We start from the raw sequence: 19,878 nt of genomic DNA, 5'->3' as shown, positions 1-19,878 counted from the left end.
TGGATGTATAGACTAGACAGCAGTGCAACCACAGGAGACATCAAGCCATGATTGTGCAGGCAGGACACACACACTGCGAGTGGAGGCCTCCAGTCAGAAAAGGTGGACATTATCCAGACTAAAAAAAGCTGCAATGAAAAAACATTAGATCTTACAAAAGCCACAGAGACTTTCCTAAAAAAAAAATAATCCAGACCGTTTTTCAGGCTTTTAGAGAAAGGCTTGTGGCCAAAGCAGATGTTCTGTGTATCTCAGAGTCAAAGGGGAACATACTGTTTAGGACAGGATATAGACTTTTATTCATAGTTCAAGCCTTAGTCAGCACTTAGAGATTTAAAAAAAAAAAGTCATGTGTACTGCTAAAACGTGTAAGACAGTGACTCCCAAGATGTGGGCCGTGACCCACTGGAGGGTCATGAGAGGTCATCAAAAATAAATAAAGAATAAAATGTTTTAAAGGTTAAATTTTGTAAGTTTAAATTTATCATAAAATATACCTGCTAAACAGAAGTATGATAGCATTTTAATAGTGGGTGCTAGCATGCTAACATGCTAAACTGAGAAGGTAACATTGGTAAACATTATACCTGCTAAACTTAAGCATTTCAGCATTTTAATAGTGAATATTAACATGCTAACAGGCTAAACTAAGAACATAATATCAGATAACTCTACACCTCCTAAAAATGGTAAATTAGGAGGGTACTATTGGTAAACATATATGCGTAAGCATTTTAAATGTTATGTTGTTGTTGTTTATGTTAGTTATTAGCATGCTAACACACTCAATAAGAAGGTAACATTGGTAAACTTTATACTAAATATAATCATGTTAGTATGCAAAAATCCTAAACTAAGATGGTAAACATAAAGGTAAAGGTAAAAAGATTGATAAATATATTGACTAAAAATTAGCATGTTAGAGTGGGTATGTTAGCACGTTGATATTTGTAGCATTTAGCTTAAAGCCCAGGAAGCATTATTCATCCTTCATTCATTTTTAAAATAGGGGATGAGGAAAATACTTTGGGTATAAGAAAATGCTCCTATAATTTGCTTTTTTCCACATCATTTGTCATGTGACAGGAAGCTGCATGCCCACAGTGACCTATCAAGTTAACACACATCTTGTCCCATATTCCCTTACACACTAACTGCATAATTTAACATTTCACGAGTCTGAAAGAACACTCCTGAATTAGCCTCCCCATTGAGAAGAGAACCGTTCAGCAGCTCTGAGCTCACAAAACACGTCAGCAGATGGACCCGGCGGTGTGTGTTCTTTGGAGGTGACACTCATGCATCACTCAAAATGTTCGCTGCAGCCACCAAGAACTTTGTGAAGCAGGTCGGGGACACGGGGAGGCTGATCCCCGTCCCGAGCCTGAGCGAGGCCGACCGCTACCAGCCCCTCAGCCTGGTCACCAGGAAGAGGAAGAGGCATTTCTGGAAGAAGAACAAGTACGCCTCGACCCCCTTCTCTCTGAAAGACATCCTGGTCGGGGAGAAAGAGATCACAGCAGGTACTATACATTATTGCAACTTTTTTGGTATTGTGATAACATAAATTGTGATATACCATATGTATTTCAACAGTAAATTATGTCCTAAAAGTAAGAACTTTGTCAGCACCTGTTTTATCTAATAACAAAAGTTTTTAAAAGTTTTCACTCTGTTAAAGGGATAGTTCGTCAATATCTTGTCATCCTCATGCCGATTGAAAGTCAGGTTTAGTTTTTTAGGCCACAAAATTAACAGGAAAACAGTATTGCAGTATCTCCCAAACAATGGAAGTGAATGGTGACCAGTTTTCAAATGGACAAAACAACTTGACAAGTCTCCTAAAGTCCCAACATGCTGTTTGTGCACGTCACACCACACACACCCAGTTCAGGCGCTGTGCATGTGAACATGACTCCAAGCTATGGATCTACAGTAAAGATTCAGGCTAAAAACATGGTGTAAATAACAATTTTTCAAGTCAACATGACATGTCAGGACTTTAGGATACTTAGATTACACCAGACTTAAAAATACTTTAGTAAAAGTACAAAGTATTCTTCTCAAAACTACTCAGAGTATAAGTTACTTTTTAACCACTGATGTTCAGTCAAAGAGGTTTCTGTTTTTCCAAATCTTCAGTCTAAAAGACTCAATAAAAATGCAGATTGAAGGTCTGGATATTAATTCAAATTGTAGACCTCCACAACCACAACCTCTTTTTTCTGCTACAGGAGTTTCTTCTTATCAGCTCCTCAACTACGAGGACAAATCTGACCTATCGCTGAACGGTCGGTTAGGAAACCACCTCATCAACGATGTGGGGTTCAACATCAGCGGCTCCGACTCCGTGGCCGTCAAAGCCTCCTTCGGCATCGTGACCAAACACGAGCTGGAGGTTCCCACCTTACTGCGAGAGCTCAACTCCAGGTAACACGGCATACTGTTACGGCTATAGTGTGCGTTCAACAGCTGCTCAGCGTGCGCTCTTATCTTCATCTGACGGGGGTCAAACAACATCATCATCATGGTATCACTCCAGACTGATTAGATGAGGTGTCATCTCTGCAATGTTTTATTAATAACCATATTAAATGATCTATTTTGATTAATTATTTATGTTTTTTGAAAAGAGAGGTATCATGAGTCACCTGTCATGAGTTGATTTTTCCTAAATATATTTTTCTCCATGCACAGATCTAGAGCCATTTTTGTTTTTTTCTCTTAACAATGACTTTAAGTTGATACCTGACCTCTGACCTCCTCATGGCAGGGGGAATGTGAGAAGAGGGTTTCCCTGTAAGGATGAATAAATGATCATGTTATTCTACACTGGCACACATACAGGAGCTACATACATGAGGACAATGCAAGACAATAAATAGACTTGAGATGTCGTCTTGTTTGACAGTAACAGGCGTCAAAGTTAAAAAACTATTGTAGTCGTGTTGGGAAGATTGTTTAGCTACAAGAATACATGAAGAAATGACAAATGGGCTGAGAAAAGTGTTTAATATGGAGTGGATAAATTTTAACAGCCCATAAAGTACAACGAGCATGTTAGCTTGATAGCCTTAGACTTGGGCTGGTGCTGACTTGGGTTGACCATTGAGGGGGCAAAAAATGCCAGCCTCTATAATGTTACCGGTTGATTCTACCATGCATGGCACGTAAATCTGACCCATCCTTCGCATTGGCTGCAAGCCCCAACAGCAGCGTGTCAGAAGTATTTCAGCAGCAGAGTGTTTTGCCCACCTGATTATGCTGACTTGCTCAGATTTTGTTGATTAGGTCCTCTTTCTTTGCTCTTTGTGCTTCTACCATGGATTAATGTGGTTAAATAATGTCTTTTCTGTCTGACTTTATGATCTTGAGTCTGCACGGGGTCTTTTATTTTGAAAATTAACTGCACTCTCCCTGCCTCCCTGGGCACTGCACCCCCATCTTTAACTTTGAGGGGGCGAAAAATCCAGTGCCTCCCAGTACATGACACCAATGAACACACCATACCTGACAGTGATGTTAATCTTCTCATCTAACTCTTGTCCCTAAAAAACTTCCCTAAATGTCAAACTGTTCCTTTAAAGTTCCTCACCATTCACATCCACATACACACCGTAAACTCAGACTTCCTCAAGTTTATTGTAAACAGCTGGCACATAAAACTTTTAACATGTGCACTAAATGAGTAAGTTCAACTTGAGAATGTGAGGTGAGTTAAGTTAGGTTGAATAATTATTTTTCTAAAACCAATTAATTTAAATTAACTTGAGACAATATGTTCAATAAGATGAAGATATGAAGTTGTACCTACATAGATTCTTTTTTCTGGTCTTTCAGGAAAGTGGACCTGGATCACTGCCTGGTCCGTCAGTCCAAGGAGAGCGGGCGCAGCGTTCTGTGTGTGGTCGTGGAGAGCATCCGCACCACCCGTCAGTGCTCTCTGACCGTCCACGCCGGGATGAGAGGGACGACCATGAGGGTAAACACACACAAACAAACACAGCGTTAAGGCAAGATATCACAATAATGACCTGCTCATTATCATTACTATCCGTTACATAATTGTCATTTTTTTGCAACCATTCAGCAAAAATTACATAGTCTGGCAAAATACTGAAATATTTCAAAATATCTAGGAATATCAATTTAAAAAAAAAGATGAATATATATACACAGCACTACATACTCAAAATGTGGACTATTGTGCAACACGTTTGTGTAAAGTGTGTTTCTTTTTTGATGCACTGCTGCACTGCTGTTTCTCATCACTTTCTGAGAGCCTCCTTGCCGTTACGATAAGTGTAACCATGGTAACCCATGCCAACAAATAAATCATTTTAAAAATATAAGTGTTTTTGACATTACACAGAGCTGTTGCGTCTTAGTCGCTGTCTGCTTTAGTCTGTGATGTTGTCAGCTCTACTGCAAGGCATTGTGGGATATTTATTGGTTTCATACTAAGAAAGAAATCTCACTGTTGTCGCACTTTAAAAAGCAAGTCAGTGCAGTTTCTTTCTTCACCAATCCAGCTTGTCTGCTGTTATTTTCACACAAACTTCTGTTGTGCTGCAGTTTCAGATCGACGACGGCAGAAACCCCCGAGGTCGAGACAAAGCCATCGTCATCCCGGCTCACACCACCATCGCCTTCAGCATCTGTGAGCTGTTCGTTCGGCTGGACGGACGCCTCGGTAGGACGGCTGCAGACATCATTACCCGTACCGTCACGTACTCACACACACCTCCAAAAACAGTTCTGCAGTTTCTCAGACAGCTTTCAGAGGCTCAGAGAAACCCCCAGGGTGGAAAGACTCCACAAACTACATGAAATGGGTTTAAAAAGTAAAGATATTCTTCTGCTGTAAGCATAAAAGTGATTAAATGAGGCGTACAGTGCTGAAATTAGAAAGTGCACCTTTGAGTGAAATACTTCAGCTTTCCACAGTTTTGCTGACTCAAGCTTTAATCCACTACAAACAAAGAGTGTGATGAAAGTGAACGGGGCATTTAAAGGATAAGGAGTGTGGTGGTTATTGAGAAAATTTCAGGCTTGAATCTCCTCCTGGGTCCCACATGAAAAGCAGTGGGTGCATCAGTTGTGGTTAACGCCTGAGGCTCCTCTGCGCTCTGCATGCCGTACATTTCTTATCTCAAACGGGACGACACTTTTACTGTCACACTTTTTGGAAATGATTTAATTGCCATAAAAAGTAAAAAAAAAAAAAGATGGTTTCTTTGATTCAGAGACGAACAATGTGATGAATGTAAAAAAGCCCCAAATACTTAAATCCCATTGCACCTGAATGTCTCATAATGTTTTTACTAGTCATTAATATCTCCTGAATTCATCAAAGAAATATTATGTATCCATGTGATGAAGTAAGTGAAAATACATGCCGTGCTATCACCTTATTAGCCTTCATCTTGTGTGACCACGTGGCCTAATGGACAAGGCGTCTGACTTCGGATCAGAAGATTGAGGGTTCGAGTCCCTTCGTGGTTAAAACTTCAAAAGTCTACTCTCTATTAATATGTACTGTCTCTGAGAAATCAAGAAATAAACTAAACTCTTTAGCATTCATCAATCAAATTCATTGCCAGACTTGTTAAAGTGCAACTCCTGAAAGCACTGAAAGTGTCATATAAAGATGTCTGACGGATCAGGAAATTTAAGGGTTTAAATCAGTTTGTGGCTTCATCATAACTGTGTTTTGACAAATTGCAAAATTATATTTGCGCTTGCAGAGAGACGCCTTTGAGGAGACGGATGTGACAGTGCAAATAGCCAACCTCATTTTGCCCTTCAGATTCAAAGTTTGGAAAACGGCGCTCACTTTTGTAAAGATGTCACCTTTAAAAGCGGCGGCTGAGCGGCAGCTGAGCACCCGGAGCTGCTGTCACATCGTTTTAACTTCTGCAGAGACAAATGTGATGGAGGAAATGTTATTCCACTAACTCTCACATGCAAAGTGAACAGTCGACCTTTGAAGATAAATTCTCGAACCACTTTTACAAAGGAAAGGTTAAAACAGATGGCTTTTGGTTTGGGGACTGCTGCTCGGACAAAACAAGATTTCATGCTCATATTTTCAAGATATTAATCAATAATAATGAAAAATTAGTTGTTGCAGGTGTTAATTGGAATCCCAAATGAAAATGCACCTGCATTAATGTCTAAAGTTGAGCTGCTTTCTCAAGTTGATCCCTGTTTTTGGTCAATTTTGTGTTAACAAACTCCAGATTTAGCAAAAAAGTTGTTTTTCTTCCTCTGTGTCAGATATTTGTGTAGCTCCGGAGTCTCAGGGGGGATTTGAGCGGGAGCAGATCAGGGAGCAGCTCGGTGGTTTCGTCAGTCACTTCTCCATGGGTCGACTGCGACGCTTCCTGTCCGGGATCATCTACGGAAACCCCTTCAGAGCAGGTACAGTCATGTAGGGAGGGATATTTCTGAAAGTAGAAGAAAAAAATATCCCCATGGTGAGTCATAATCATGAAGAAAAAACTGGATTAGTGAGATTAAAAATATCACAACTAAGAGATTAATAGTCATCAATATGGGATAAAAAAAAAAAACTAAACAGGAGTTAAAAAAGTTGAAACTATGAGTTAAAAAGTCAATTATGATTAAAACTTCATAACTATGGAATAAAAAGTCTTATCTATGAGACAAAAAGTCTAAAAACTGTGAGATATAAAGTCATAATTAGGACATAAACAGCTGAAATTGAGATAAAAAGTCCAGAGCAATCTTAATTGTGGGACAAATAGTTGAAATTATGAGATAAAACTCAAAATTTTGTGTTAGAAATTCATTGTTTTGAGATAAAAAAGTAAAAATTATAATAAAAAGTCATAATTATGTGCTAGAAAGTCATTATTATGAGATAAAATTGTCTAAATAATGAGATAAAAAGTTTAAATTAGGAGATTAAAAATCTAAATTATGAGATTAAGTTGTAATTAAAGGATAAAAAGTTGAAATTCTAAGAGAAAAAGTCGTATTTTTTTGAATCTCATTATCATTTTGTGTCTGACCATGGGGATATTTATTCTGTTATTGACAGAAATGGACTTCCAAAGTAAGTAAGTGACCTCTGCTGCATCATAAACACATCATTTACATTTTTCGTTTTATCCACCTGCTGTAGAGAACCGGACGTTTGAGGAGCTCACCCACACCGACACCTACATGGACGACATGGTCACAGATTACTACGAGAAAGCTGCCAGCATGACGGACGTGTCCACGGCCTACCTGAGAGAAAGCTCTCACACACGGGCCAACCTCCTCAAACACAACATCCCAAAAGGGCCCTGCGCCCTCTGCGGCATGGGCAACCAGAGGAGGGAAACTGTTTACGGCTGTCTGGAGTGCTCCACCGGGGGACACAAATATGTCCGGCTCCATGTCGTGCCTTGTTTTGACCTCTGGCACAAAACGCTGAGGTGAAAAAAGACGCTGGGACAAACTTTGTTCATAGGTTGTTTTTTTTTTTTTTTTAATGGTGCAAGGTAGCAGATGTTTACCAGGCTGTTTTTGCGATGCAGTCTTTCAAATACAAATCATAATTATGAGATTAAGTCATAAATATTGGATAAAAGTCAAACTTTGGAGACAAAAAGCTATAATTAAGAGGTAAAATGTCAAAATTACAAGATGAAATCATAATTATGAGATAAAAACACTGAATTATGACATAAAATGATAAAAATGATGAGATAAAAAGTCTAAATTGTGAGATAAAGTCATAATTATGAGACAAACCGCCAGATTATGAGATAAGAAGTCTAAATTGTAAGATAAAAAGTTAGTAATATGAGATAAAAAATCTAAATTATGAGATAAAATCATAATTAAGAGATCAACTGTCATAATTAGGAGATAAAGTCATAATTAGTAGATAACAATCTAAATTTTGAGATAAAAAAACACAATTGAGAGATAAAATGTCTAAACTATATGAGATTAGGTCATAATTATGACACAAAAACACTGAATTATGAGATAAAAAGATAAAAATTATGAGATAAAACATCTAAATTATGAGATGAAGTCATAATTAAGAGACAAATCATCATAATTATTAATCAAATGTCTAAGATTAAGTCAGAATTATGAGATAAAGTCTTAATTATGGAATAAAACATCCTAAACATAATGAAATAAAATAATTATGACACAAACGGTTTTTGAGATGTAATGTCTAAAGTAGTAGAGTAAGTCATAATACTGAGATTTTTAAAAATCATAATTAGGAGCTAAAAATTTTAAAAGGCTACATTACAAGATACAGTTGAAACTATGAAAGAAAAACTCCTACTTATGAGATAAAAAAAAAAAGTCAAAATTATGTAATAAAAAGTCATAATTATATAAAAGGTCAAAATTGTGAAATAAAACACGATGAGATTAAAAGTCATATTACTAGCTAAAAAGAATAATTATAAGATTAAGAAAAGTTAAAGTCACAATTTAAAATTTTTTTTTATAAAATTAGATTGAAATTAATAACACAACAAAGAGAAACTTTGTTCATGGGTTGTCTTTTTTTTTTTTTTAATGGTGCAAGTTAACACAAGTGCAGATGTTTTACCAGACTGTTTTTGAGATGTAGTCTTTCAAATAAAATACATGAAAACCAGACATGGACTGGACTCTGAACTGAACCACAACTCTCCGTCAGATATAAACTGTCTCACTCTGTGGTGTCGTGTACAGTTCAGCTTTGGCACAGACTCATTTCTACACGTGTGTTGTGTGTGTACTGTAGCTGCCAGGTGCTGAATTATTCAGAGGAGGTATTGGGTGGAAATGGAGCAGAGGGATCGTGTGGAGGCCTGGTTTTGTTTTGTTCCAAGTGTGTCATTTATTTTGAGCTGGGCTTTTTCATTTCACTCTGTCCAATAGGACAATCTGCCTTAGAGGAGACATCTGTATTATATTAACTATAATAAATCATAAATTACCCATGATATGTCATCAGAGACCAAGGAAACATGCTAAACTGAACTGTGACAACAACGCTCTGTGTCCTCCTTTGAAATTTCTCCAAATAACTATTTTTGTCTGCCTGTTTCATGTTGATTAGTTAGTTCAAATTAATGCTGAATGTTCCCTGAACGAGTTAGTGTCTTTTTGGTGAGTTTTAAGAAATAATTTATAACTTTTTAGAAGGAGAAGATGGTTTTAACATTTAATCTGAGCAAAATCTTACTGGAGTTTGGCAGGCAGCAAGTCAGACAGTCACTGAACTCAGACTTCAGTGTATTTCCAGAGCAGGCTGAACTTTACATTAACAGAACAGTGACAGCTATCAACAGCTGAACAACTTACAGTAGAGGACTTGTCCTTGCTTGTTATTGTCATTTTTAAGAAGCTACATGCATCCTGCATTCCTGCAGTGTTCCTGCAGAGCTCATGCAGACTTTCCCTGAGTCTGGGAGGAGAGTGTGGGGGGAAACAACTCACTTCAACCACAGACTGTATATTAAAAAGGTTTCCAACCTATTTAATATAGCATCTATGGCTCCAACACAGTGTTTGCTGTACTAATTTTTGCACATACAATTGCTTCATGTTGCTCCTTTAATTTCCCATGAGTCATTTGTTTTAAAGCAGAGGTTCTCAATTTCTTTGAGTCAGCTGTTTCCTTTCCTTTGTAGTCATAAAAGGGGTCTTAAAAATCTCCAGTAACTCCTCCCTGTGGAATGTGAGCAGGGCTGGACAAGTTTCCACTAATTTAATGTACAAAAATATTGTAGATTTACATTTTTATTAAGAAAAGCAAGATATAAATCTGTACTGTACTCAACTAGTATAATGGAAACTTAAATTTAAAACAACTCCCCACTAATTAAATGCATACATACATTTGGAAATTCTCATGTAGCTTGATTTCCTTACTGAACATGGTTTTATCTTGAATGAATATTGCTGTGCCATGCTTTTCCCCTCCCTGCCGCTGGAGGGCGCGGTGTTTTCAGTTTAACTCAACTCAAGCCGGATGTGTCAAGTGTCAACAAAATGCAAACACGTGTGGAGAAGCAGCATGAGTGATGTTCGCCGAATATTCACACTTCCGAGGATATATATAAAGAATTAAAACGTACATAAATGAGCTAAGTTTAAGGGATATTCACGAAAATGAAGTTTGCTTACAGGGTAAGTGCTACCACTGCTAGCTAACATGCTACTGTCGATTTGCAGGTAGTGTATGGGAGACACTGTCACACCAAATTTCATTCAAACATGACTTAATCTAGTGTGTGATTACATGTCAGAGAAATTAAACATTGTGTAACACAGGTAAGACTTTTTATTGTAATGTGTTAGTATTCATACTGAAGTTCGGCTGTTTATGACAACTAATAGCATTTGATAAATTGGCATATGTAATAAACAACGTCACACCAAACTTAATTAAAAATCGCTTAGTCTAGTATGTCACTACACATTGATTAATGCACATCTCATCTAACTCACTGTAGACTTTATTTAGAAAAGTGTTAGCATTGTTAATTAGGTTCGGCTGACATCTATGACAACAAACAGCGTTTGATAAGATAATCTACATAGAAGAGAACATCTCACAAAACTGCATTCATAAAATGCTAAATGTAAGTATCTCACTATATATCTATATCAGTGAAGGTAAACATCGTGTAGCACATTTAAGACTTTGTATTTCTTAAGTGCCTGCATTCGCACTTGACATCGGCTTAAATATATTATATCAAAAAGCATTTGATAATACAATTTTAATCGTTTTAAATGCCAATAAACTGGTTGAAGTCATACGTGTGTACACCAAGGAAACACATAAAGTAAGTTATATCGACTTGTAAGCAAAATGCTGTTAAATACCCACATTTTTGAATGGAGTTTGGTGTGTAAATAGGTAAGTTCTCTACTATCTATTTTATGAGTGCTGTAAAAGAAAACCACTCTCTTTTTATTGTAGTTTTCCAATCTGCTGGGAGCAGTCTATCGTCAGGGAAATCTGAATTTCTCTAAAGATGGAAACACAGTGATCAGTCCAGTTGGAAACAGAGTCTCTGTCTTCGACCTGAAAAAGTAAGTCATAATTAAATAAATAGATTAAATATTTGTGGGATTGATGTTGTCATATTTAAATCAAGCTGCAAGAGAGAAATATGCCACTTCTTTTCTTGTGTATTCATGTGGAATTTAAGCATTAGTCCCTCCTTTTTCCAGTGTTTTTTAAATTCACTACATTATGAACAGGATACTTTTATTTTGGGGGGAAAGAGCTGCAAATCATTAATCTTTCTCTTCTAGCAACACATCAGAGACGTTACCCCTCTCCACCACGAAAAACATCTCATGTGTGGGTCTCTCTCCTGATGGGAACTTGGCAGTTGTGGTAGATGAAGGTAAGAGAGTCAACTTATGTGTGATTCTAAGTTAATATCCTGTTGCAAAAACAACAACAACCAGAATTTGAATATAATTCTGTGTTTGTGTCACACAGACGGTGCTGCATTGTTGGTCAGCCTCCTCACCAGAGCCGTCCTTCATCATTTCCACTTTCACAAGCCTGTCAGCAGCATCCGCTTCTCACCTGATGGCAGGTAAGGATGAACCTCTCAAAAAACAGGCAAAAGACGCCAATACGACTTCTTTAAATAACTTGTTTTGTCCAACCATCTGTCCAATTAATTATTAGAACAATTTGATTTCATATAGCTCCTAACTAACTTTTAATTCTTTCTTTAGCACAACTTTTTAAGGCACAGTTACTACAAGTGGAACAAAAACAATGCTGAGTGTTGATGTTGTGTTGTTTTTGTTTCTCAGGAAGTTTGTTGTTACGAAGGACAATGTCGCTCTGATGTACTACGCTCCTGGAAAGCAGCGTGAGTTCAACGCCTTCGTGTTGGACAAGAGCTACTACGGCCCCTATGATGAGACCACCTGTATCGACTGGACGGACGACTCCAAGTCAGTAAAAGTTAAACAGTTTCACTCCCGTTGAATGACACATTAAATTGCACAATTTTTGAATGAAGTTTGGTGTGACATTATCTCCCATACAGTATCTGCAGATCAATGCTGCAATCAATTGTTTGGTAACACTTTTTGACAGGATATGCATAAGACTGATATGATTTAATACAGAGATGTCTTTGTTATAACAATTTGACATTAATGAAAACAACAAACTGTCATAAACATGTTCATAGCAGGCCTTAATTAAATAAAACTGAAAGGAACTGTGTAGCTTTATCTGTTAGCGTTACATTATACTATCATATGTCATTGGCTTTGACATTAGCTGTTATGAGAGCATTATAACAGTGTCATGCATATTGTTATGAGAGCATTATAACAGCGTCATGAATATTTATTTTGAACTTCTGTCATTAAGTTTAATTACACTGTAAATGCTTTTATAACATGAGTCATGAATAATTCCCTGGATCTCAATTAAAGTGGTACATTTTGGACATTGAACAGTTTTATATTTATGTCCACTATGGCATGTTTATGACATTAAGTTGTCTTAGTTAATGTCAAGTTGTAATAACAAAGACATCTAAAACAATGTCAACTTTTCATTAAAAATGGCACAACTGATTGAATGACACATACTAATAACGGTCATAAACATTCCTAAAGACTCTTCCATGTTTATAACAGGAGTCATTTCATGGTTATGACAGTGTAATGTCAGCACCACATCAGATTAAGTGTTACCAAATAAGATTGGTCTGCAGCTACTGACATCTGTGATACAAAAAAAATATTATTTTAGTATTTTTAAATGGTCTTCTTTTAAAATAAGTTATGTTTGCTGTTGAAGAACCAGCAAATTGATGTTGCAAAGAAGTTCCAAGTTTAAGTTAAAGAACATGTTACTGTTTTGTGAACTGGTTGAACAATAGTTATTATCTACACCTGCTTGTAAGCAAGAGACTGTTAAATTCACACATTTTTGAATGGAGTTTGGCATGAAGATCTCTAACTTGTTTATTATAATTTGTTAGATGTCAAAGTGTAGAAGAAGCCTGTAACTAGAAAAATAAAACATGGTGGTTTCATTTTCCTTTAGGTGTTTTGTGGTTGGTAGTAAGGACATGTCAACGTGGGTGTTTGGTGCTGAACGCTGGGAAAACTTGATCTACTACTCCCTGGGAGGACACAAGGACATCATTGTGGGCTGTTTCTTTGAGAAGGACAGTCTGGACGTGAGTTTATTTTTGCTTTCCACGAGTTTGTGATTTAGGCTGAGAAGACAAATGAGGTTTGGCATTAAAATTAAAAGTAAAACCTTAATAAATATCCTGTTTTCAGTTGTACACGGTCAGCCAGGATGGGACACTGTGTGTCTGGGAGAGCGACACCGAGCTGGACGGCCTCGTCCTGAAGAAGAGCCGGGAAAAGCCAAAGGCGACTCTGAGGCAGGGGGACGAAGATGAGGAGGAGGATGAGGAGGAGAGAGTGGAGGGAGAGGAGGGAGAGGTCATCAGAGGGAAAGCAGAAACCCCCAACGATAAGAAGACCAAAAACGTTCGATACAAGCAGAGGAGCAAGTAAGACGCACCTTACTTTCCTGTCCTTCAGTTAAAGAGAAACTTAAGGATTTGTGTCTAAGTGATTTAGTATTAGACAAATTATTTTGCTCTGTCAGTCTCAAAAAGGCAGCTATTTTAAAAGTGAATCATGGTTTATTTTGAGTTTAAATTTTTGAGGTTTAAAGCAAAATTAAATGTAATCTTTCTTATATGAAGCTAATGTAAAGTTCTCTTTTAATTACTGTGAAATAATCCATTGTTCGCCATCATATTGGTGAGTTATTAGTTATGTTTTGTTGAAATGTTGAATTTTGTCTCTGTACATTTTGGGGAATAGAGCTCTTTGTGCTGAAGCTAAAAGCCAGACAGCAGTTTTTCTTTCCAGCGTCAGTCACAGCAGTTCTTCACAGCCAGAAGTCCTTCCAGAAAAACACCAAACTGTTCAGACCTTGACACTTTCAGCCAATTATCCCTCTGTCCATTAGGGCTTTTGGCGTCACAAAGTGCAGCTTTATTTGTCCCTTGGCTGCTCTGAAGCTTTAATAGCAGCATCAGCATTTGTAATGAAGATCGGCGCGTGCTGCAGCTCTGAGCCAAAGTCTCACAGTCACTTTTTCTTTGCAATTAAATCTTCAGAAACCGCAAAAGCATCTTGCTCAACAAGGTGTGGAGTGGAGATAAATACCAGATGATGACTCAAAGTGCCAACTTTTGAGCTGCTAATTAAGACATCAGCAGCCTCTTGGCTTTAGAAGGTAATAAGGACTAAAAGCGACTTTATTTATTCACCGTTGCCTCTGCTCCTGCAGACATTTCTTCAACAAGGAGGGGGACTTTAACAACCTGACAGCTGCTGCCTACCACAAGCCCACTCACATCCTGGTCACTGGTTTCGCTTCTGGAATCTTCCACCTGCACGAACTCCCAGAGTTCAACCTCATTCACTCCCTAAGGTGAGAGGAAACTTAACTTTTTGATGGTAGAAATTAAAAAGCACTGTTTTCCTACTTAGTTTCTATTATTTGAATGCATCTTCTTGCAGTATTTCAGACCAGAGAATCACCTCAGTAGCGATAAACAGTTCTGGAGACTGGATCGGCTTTGGCTGCTCAGGTAAGTTTCTTTTATATATTTCCTTTTCCTCAGTAAGTTGCACTTGTTTTTTTTGTTTTTCTTAAAATGTTAATATTAATATTGTTTCAGGGATGGGTCAGCTGCTGGTGTGGGAGTGGCAGAGCGAGTCGTACGTCTTCAAGCAGCAGGGACACTTTAACAACATGGCCTCCCTGGCCTACTCTCCAGACGGACAGTACATCGTAACAGGAGGCGATGATGGAAAAGTGAGCGCTCTATTTACATTTTCAGGGGCTTGAAATAAAAAAGCAAACATTCAGTAGATAGTTGTTGATCAGTACACATGCTGATGTTGTGGCCTGAGGGTGTTTGTGTCAGAGATCAGAGTGTTTTTTTTTTTATTCCCTCAGGTCAAAGTGTGGAACACCAACAGCGGCCTCTGCTTCGTCACCTTCACAGAGCACACCAGCAGCATCACCAACGTCACCTTCACCTCCAGCGGCTTCGTCATCGTCAGCGCTTCTCTGGACGGGACGGTCCGAGCGTTCGACCTGCACAGGTGAGTCACAGTGAGGAATAAAACGTGTCCGTGTCTGAAGAGAAACTGAGTGAGGACTTTCTGAATCTGTGTTTGTCCATTTATTTATTACAGGTACAGAAACTTCAGGACGTTCACGTCGCCTCGGCCAGCGCAGTTCTCCTCCCTCGCAGTAGATGTCAGTGGAGAGCTGGTGAGCGCAGGAGCTCAGGATTCATTTGAGATCTTTCTGTGGTCCATGCAGACAGGAAGACTGCTGGAGGTACGCACAGAACCTAATATATTAGTATAAAAATATATGTATAGATCTATCAAGAGGTTTTCCAGTGAGGTATAACAAAAACATTTAATTATAATCTTTATTTTCCACCTCTGCTGTCTCCTTCCTGTGACTGACCAGGTCCTCGGGGGCCACGAGGGTCCCGTCAGCTGCCTGTGCTTCAGTCCAGTTCAGTCCATCCTGGCCAGCGCCTCGTGGGACCGCACCATCCGTCTGTGGGACATGTTGGACAGCTGGCAGGTCAAAGAGACACTTCACCTCACCTCTGATGGTAAATACTGATCCTTAACCAGACAGCAGTGCTGTACGTTTGAAGTTTAGATCTGTCTGTTACTGTGTCTTTTTTCATACTGCCACTGGCTGCATGTGAGCTGCAGACTAAATTCAACCACCATAGTGTGAAATACAGTTTTACCTGTTCATTTTTTATTTATTAATTCCCTAAATCTCAGTGCAGAGTTGCAGGGAAAAGAGGCAGATGTGTTTTATTCTGAAACACTGTGTGGCATCAGAATCTTCTGTTCAGAGCGACTGATTAATAACCGTCTTTTTTACCTCCACTGACTGAGATCCTGTCAGCTGTGACTTCTGACATTTTCTGTGGTACAGCTGCAACTTGCAACTTGGGCGATATCAGCTGACTTTTTTTTTTAACCATTTACCATTGCTTTGGTGGTGACTATAGACAGAGAGAGGAAACTACACCAGAGCCAAGTGTATGTATCAGCATTTGCTGATCAAAGAAATGATCAGTAGATTAAAACCTTTGTTCAGTCCTTAGTGATAGATGATTCCCTCCAGGATTTCGCACGTTGTATTTGGGATTGTTGTGGCCTGAAATGCCCGATTTGACGGCTTTTTTTTTTTTTTTTTTTTTTTTTGTTGCATATTGCAATGTTTTTAGGCTTTAGGCAAGGAAATTCCCAGAGCAAGTGAAGGTTAGATAGGAAAATTGCAATTTTTTTTCATAATAATCAAAGGCAACTTGTTCCATTGAGAGCAAAACCACACCCTGTGCACAGAGCATTGATAAATGTCAAATAAAAAATGCAAAAAACCACTGACTAATAAAACAAATCATTGACTTGGTTCATTGAGACATGTCAGATATCAAATTTGCAGAAAAGTTGCTACAGAATTTGAACACAGTTGCAGGGCTGTAATATAATAATAAAGAATATTTGCAATCTAAGCATTGCAACTTCCTGGAGGGACTGATAATATAGAGCATTTTAAAAAGTTTTAGCTCTACTTTAGGAGAAGTTCAGGAGTCAATCCTCATGAAAAGATGTTATACTCCTATGCAACATTGTGTTTATTAACACAACAGGTTCCCTCTAATCTAGGATAACAAAAGTGCTTTGTTTTTCCACTTTATAAAGTGGAGAAAAGTAAAAAGGTGCATTGTTTTACACATTTAAATTCCTAACTTTACAGGTCAGACATGTAAACATTCGGCTCCTTGACACTGTATTTTTCAAATTTTGCCCTTTTGAAAAAGTAATTGAATTGGCCTGATGTGGAGTGTTTTTGTGTGTTTTTCCCCTCAGCTTTGTCAGTGACATACCGCCCTGATGGTCAGGAGTTGGCTGTGGCCACTCTGAACGGCGAAATCTCTTTCTGGAGCCCTCAAACGGCTGCACAGACCGGCTCCGTGGCTGGACGCCACGACCTGGAGACGGGCCGCAAAGAGACGGATAAAGTCACAGCCAAGCAGTTGGCGAAGGGCAAGTGAGTCAGACAGCTGAGCTCATCCCCTGTGGTCCAAACCAGGCAGGGAAAAGTGTGGTTTTATGACCATTTGTGGGCTGTGATTCAGGCTGTGCTTGATGTTTTTTTTTTTTGTGCATCCTTCAGGTCGTTCACGTCGCTGTGTTATTCCGCGGACGGGGAATCGATCTTGGCGGGAGGCCAGTCCAAGTTTGTCTGCATCTACAACGTCAAGGAGCAGATGCTGATGAAGAAGTTTGAGATCTCCTGCAACCTGTCCTTCGATGCCATGGAGGTACGGCCTCACCTTCAGAGTCAAATGTAGTAAAATTAGCATTTTGAATTTAAAGTTTGTACTTAAATATTACAGATATATCTTTTTGGTCCTTGAATTTCACCAATCAAGGCCTTCAATCTGAAATCTTAGTGTAAATCAGTGTGGGAGTCTTGTTTTCTGATTCATGTTGTGGTCCTACGTTTTCTGCAGGAGTTCCTGGACCGACGGAAGATGACCGAGTTCGGCAGCCTCGCTCTGGTGGACGAGGGAGCTGGAGACGGAGACAACGTCAACATCAGCCTCCCCGGAGTCAGGAAAGGTACAACACCTATTTTCAACATCTTTGCTCTAAATACAAGCTTTAATGGAGCAGTATGTAACAATTGCATGAGCAAAAATGAGTACTGCAGTCCAAATAGTGAGTTGGAGTCATCGGCAATATATTAAATAGGTTGAAATCATATTTAATATACAATCTATAGTTGAAGCCAGCTGTTTTGCGAAGGCACCGTCTCCTCTGTGCTTCTGTCTTGATCAGGTGCATGAAGATAGAGCTATTAATCACTGTACATGTGGATCAATACAGTATGCTGTGGTATTTCAGGAAAACAAGGTCTTTTCCACCAGAGGAGGAGTGATTTATTTGCTGGAAGTGCATTTGGTCTTCTGTGAGACTAAGTAGCACATCCGTTTTCACCATAAATAGATAGATTTTCAGAAAATTGCCACCTAAATTTATTCTTTTTGTTTCTTGATGACTTCATGTCCCCTTACTCAATGTCCTCCCTGCAGTTTATTCTCTAAATATCTTGCACATTGTTTTAATTTCTGTGTATCTTTACAGGTGATATGAGTTCTCGACATTTCAAGCCAGAGATCAGAGTGAGCTCGCTGCGGTTCTCCCCTACTGGTAGGTGAAAGTTTTTTTTCCCCCTGCAGAGAAGTTGATAGAATAAAAGCTATGAAATTGGAGGGCTTCTTCTTATAGTTTTAGAATCATGAACATTTTAGTTCTTGCAAAATCTTTGATTTTTAACCACCCTTTAGTTTTTTATCACAGCAACTTTTATGCAGATTCAAATACTTGAATATTATACAGCCAAAGTTTAAGTTGAGGACTGTGAGGCTGTAAACTAGTTGTGTCTTTCCTCAGGTCGCAGCTGGTCGGCCACCACCACCGAGGGCCTGCTGGTCTACTCCCTCGACGGCTCTATGGTCTTTGACCCCTATGACCTCGACCTGGACGTGACGCCGGCCAGCATACGGAAGCAGCTGCGGCTTCAGGAGTGGGTGTCGGCCATCATCCTGGCATTCAGACTCAACGAAAAAGCCCTCAAACAGGAAGTGCTGGAAACTGTTCCGCATGAGCAGAGTGAGTGAAGGAATTATTGCATCTGCAGATTAATTCCACATCCAATATGTTTTGATCCACTAAAGTCAGGCACAATACAAGATTAATAAATCCCCTATGAATTATCCACCAGGCTGATATGGATTGTGTGTGTTTGTTGTTCCAGTCCCTGTAATTTGCGGCTCTCTCCCTGACATCTACGTGGAGAAGCTTCTGGGCTTCGTTGCGGCGTGTTTGGAGAAGTCGGGTCACCTGCAGTTCTACATGAAGTGGGCCCAGAGCCTGCTCATGCTGCACGGACAGAAACTGAAGAACAGGTCTGCTCTCTCTCCCTCATCACTGTTTAATTAAATCCACTTTACTGTCTGAGTATAACCATGACTGTGTCTGATTGCAGGTCGGGAGCCGTACTCCCCACGCTGCAGGCGCTGCAGAAGAGCATCCAGAGACACTTTGACAACCTGTCCAAACTGTAAGTCTCAACGTTTGACCCCAGTTCAACCCTGACACTCAAATTCAAATAATTATTATTATAATCAGTAATTATTATAATTGTATGTTTTCTTTGCACAGATGTGACTTTAACATGTATAACATTCGCTATGCGGTGGCCTTGTCGAAGCAGAGGGGGGTAAAGAGACCAGCTGAGGGGGAGGGGGATGAGGAGGAGGATGAAGAGCTGTCTGAGGAAATGAGTGAGGCCTCGTTGGATGGTGCAGACATGATGCTGTAGACCTGAAGCTGATCCACCTCATTCCAACAACATGGCAGATAGAGAAGAAGAACAATGTTGGACTGTAAAAGTGAAATTCTTTGTACTTGAGAACATTATAGTTGTTAACTTTTTTTTAATTAAATACATTTAAATGTGCTTGTTCTTATTTTTTCTTTGGTCTGCATTCAGTTTGGTTCAACACGCACAGGTGATCCCACTTATCTAGGCTGACAGGTAATCAAATTTAACTGACACAAAGGTCAGAGGTTTCAGGAGGACAAGTTCCATAATTTTACAAAAACTCCTGGTAGTAACCAGTATGTAATGTAATGTTACCCCTCAACAGATTAACATTAAGTCGCAATCAGTCTCTTATTGTTGCAGATGACAGATAT

General features: G+C 39.0%; 2 protein-coding genes and 1 non-coding gene across 3 annotated transcripts; all 3 read left to right on the top strand.

The window, feature by feature from the left end:
- Positions 1 to 1,250: 1,250 nt before the first annotated feature.
- Positions 1,251 to 7,452, top strand: pjvk (pejvakin). The gene is made up of 6 exons (XM_084713869.1): positions 1,251 to 1,523; positions 2,235 to 2,430; positions 3,841 to 3,982; positions 4,576 to 4,693; positions 6,280 to 6,423; positions 7,151 to 7,452. The coding sequence occupies exons 1-6, from the start codon at positions 1,313 to 1,315 to the stop codon at positions 7,450 to 7,452; spliced, it is 1,113 nt and encodes a 370-aa protein (XP_084569995.1). The 5' UTR covers positions 1,251 to 1,312.
- trnar-ucg (transfer RNA arginine (anticodon UCG)) lies at positions 5,433 to 5,505 on the top strand. Its single transcript has one exon. It is a non-coding gene; the product is annotated as a tRNA-Arg (tRNA).
- A 2,552-nt stretch (positions 7,453 to 10,004) lies between the features above and the next one.
- pwp2h (PWP2 small subunit processome component) lies at positions 10,005 to 19,639 on the top strand. The gene is made up of 21 exons (XM_084713928.1): positions 10,005 to 10,164; positions 10,964 to 11,076; positions 11,302 to 11,396; positions 11,495 to 11,594; positions 11,821 to 11,964; positions 13,076 to 13,211; positions 13,318 to 13,556; positions 14,348 to 14,491; positions 14,581 to 14,651; positions 14,742 to 14,878; positions 15,023 to 15,171; positions 15,265 to 15,412; positions 15,551 to 15,701; positions 16,981 to 17,161; positions 17,288 to 17,435; positions 17,628 to 17,736; positions 18,262 to 18,327; positions 18,571 to 18,789; positions 18,935 to 19,085; positions 19,166 to 19,240; positions 19,342 to 19,639. Exons 1-21 carry the CDS (start codon positions 10,147 to 10,149, stop codon positions 19,499 to 19,501), a joined length of 2,754 nt encoding a protein of 917 aa, XP_084570054.1. The 5' UTR covers positions 10,005 to 10,146; the 3' UTR covers positions 19,502 to 19,639.
- Positions 19,640 to 19,878: the final 239 nt, after the last annotated feature.

The sequence above is a fragment of the Lutjanus erythropterus genome, chromosome 24 (genome assembly GCF_056507025.1).
Source record: "Lutjanus erythropterus isolate fLutEry1 chromosome 24, fLutEry1.hap2, whole genome shotgun sequence".
NCBI classification, from domain to species: Eukaryota; Metazoa; Chordata; class Actinopteri; order Lutjaniformes; family Lutjanidae; genus Lutjanus; species Lutjanus erythropterus.
The sequence above is the reverse complement of the archived record's forward strand: the minus strand, read 5'-3'. Positions and strand labels throughout refer to the sequence as shown.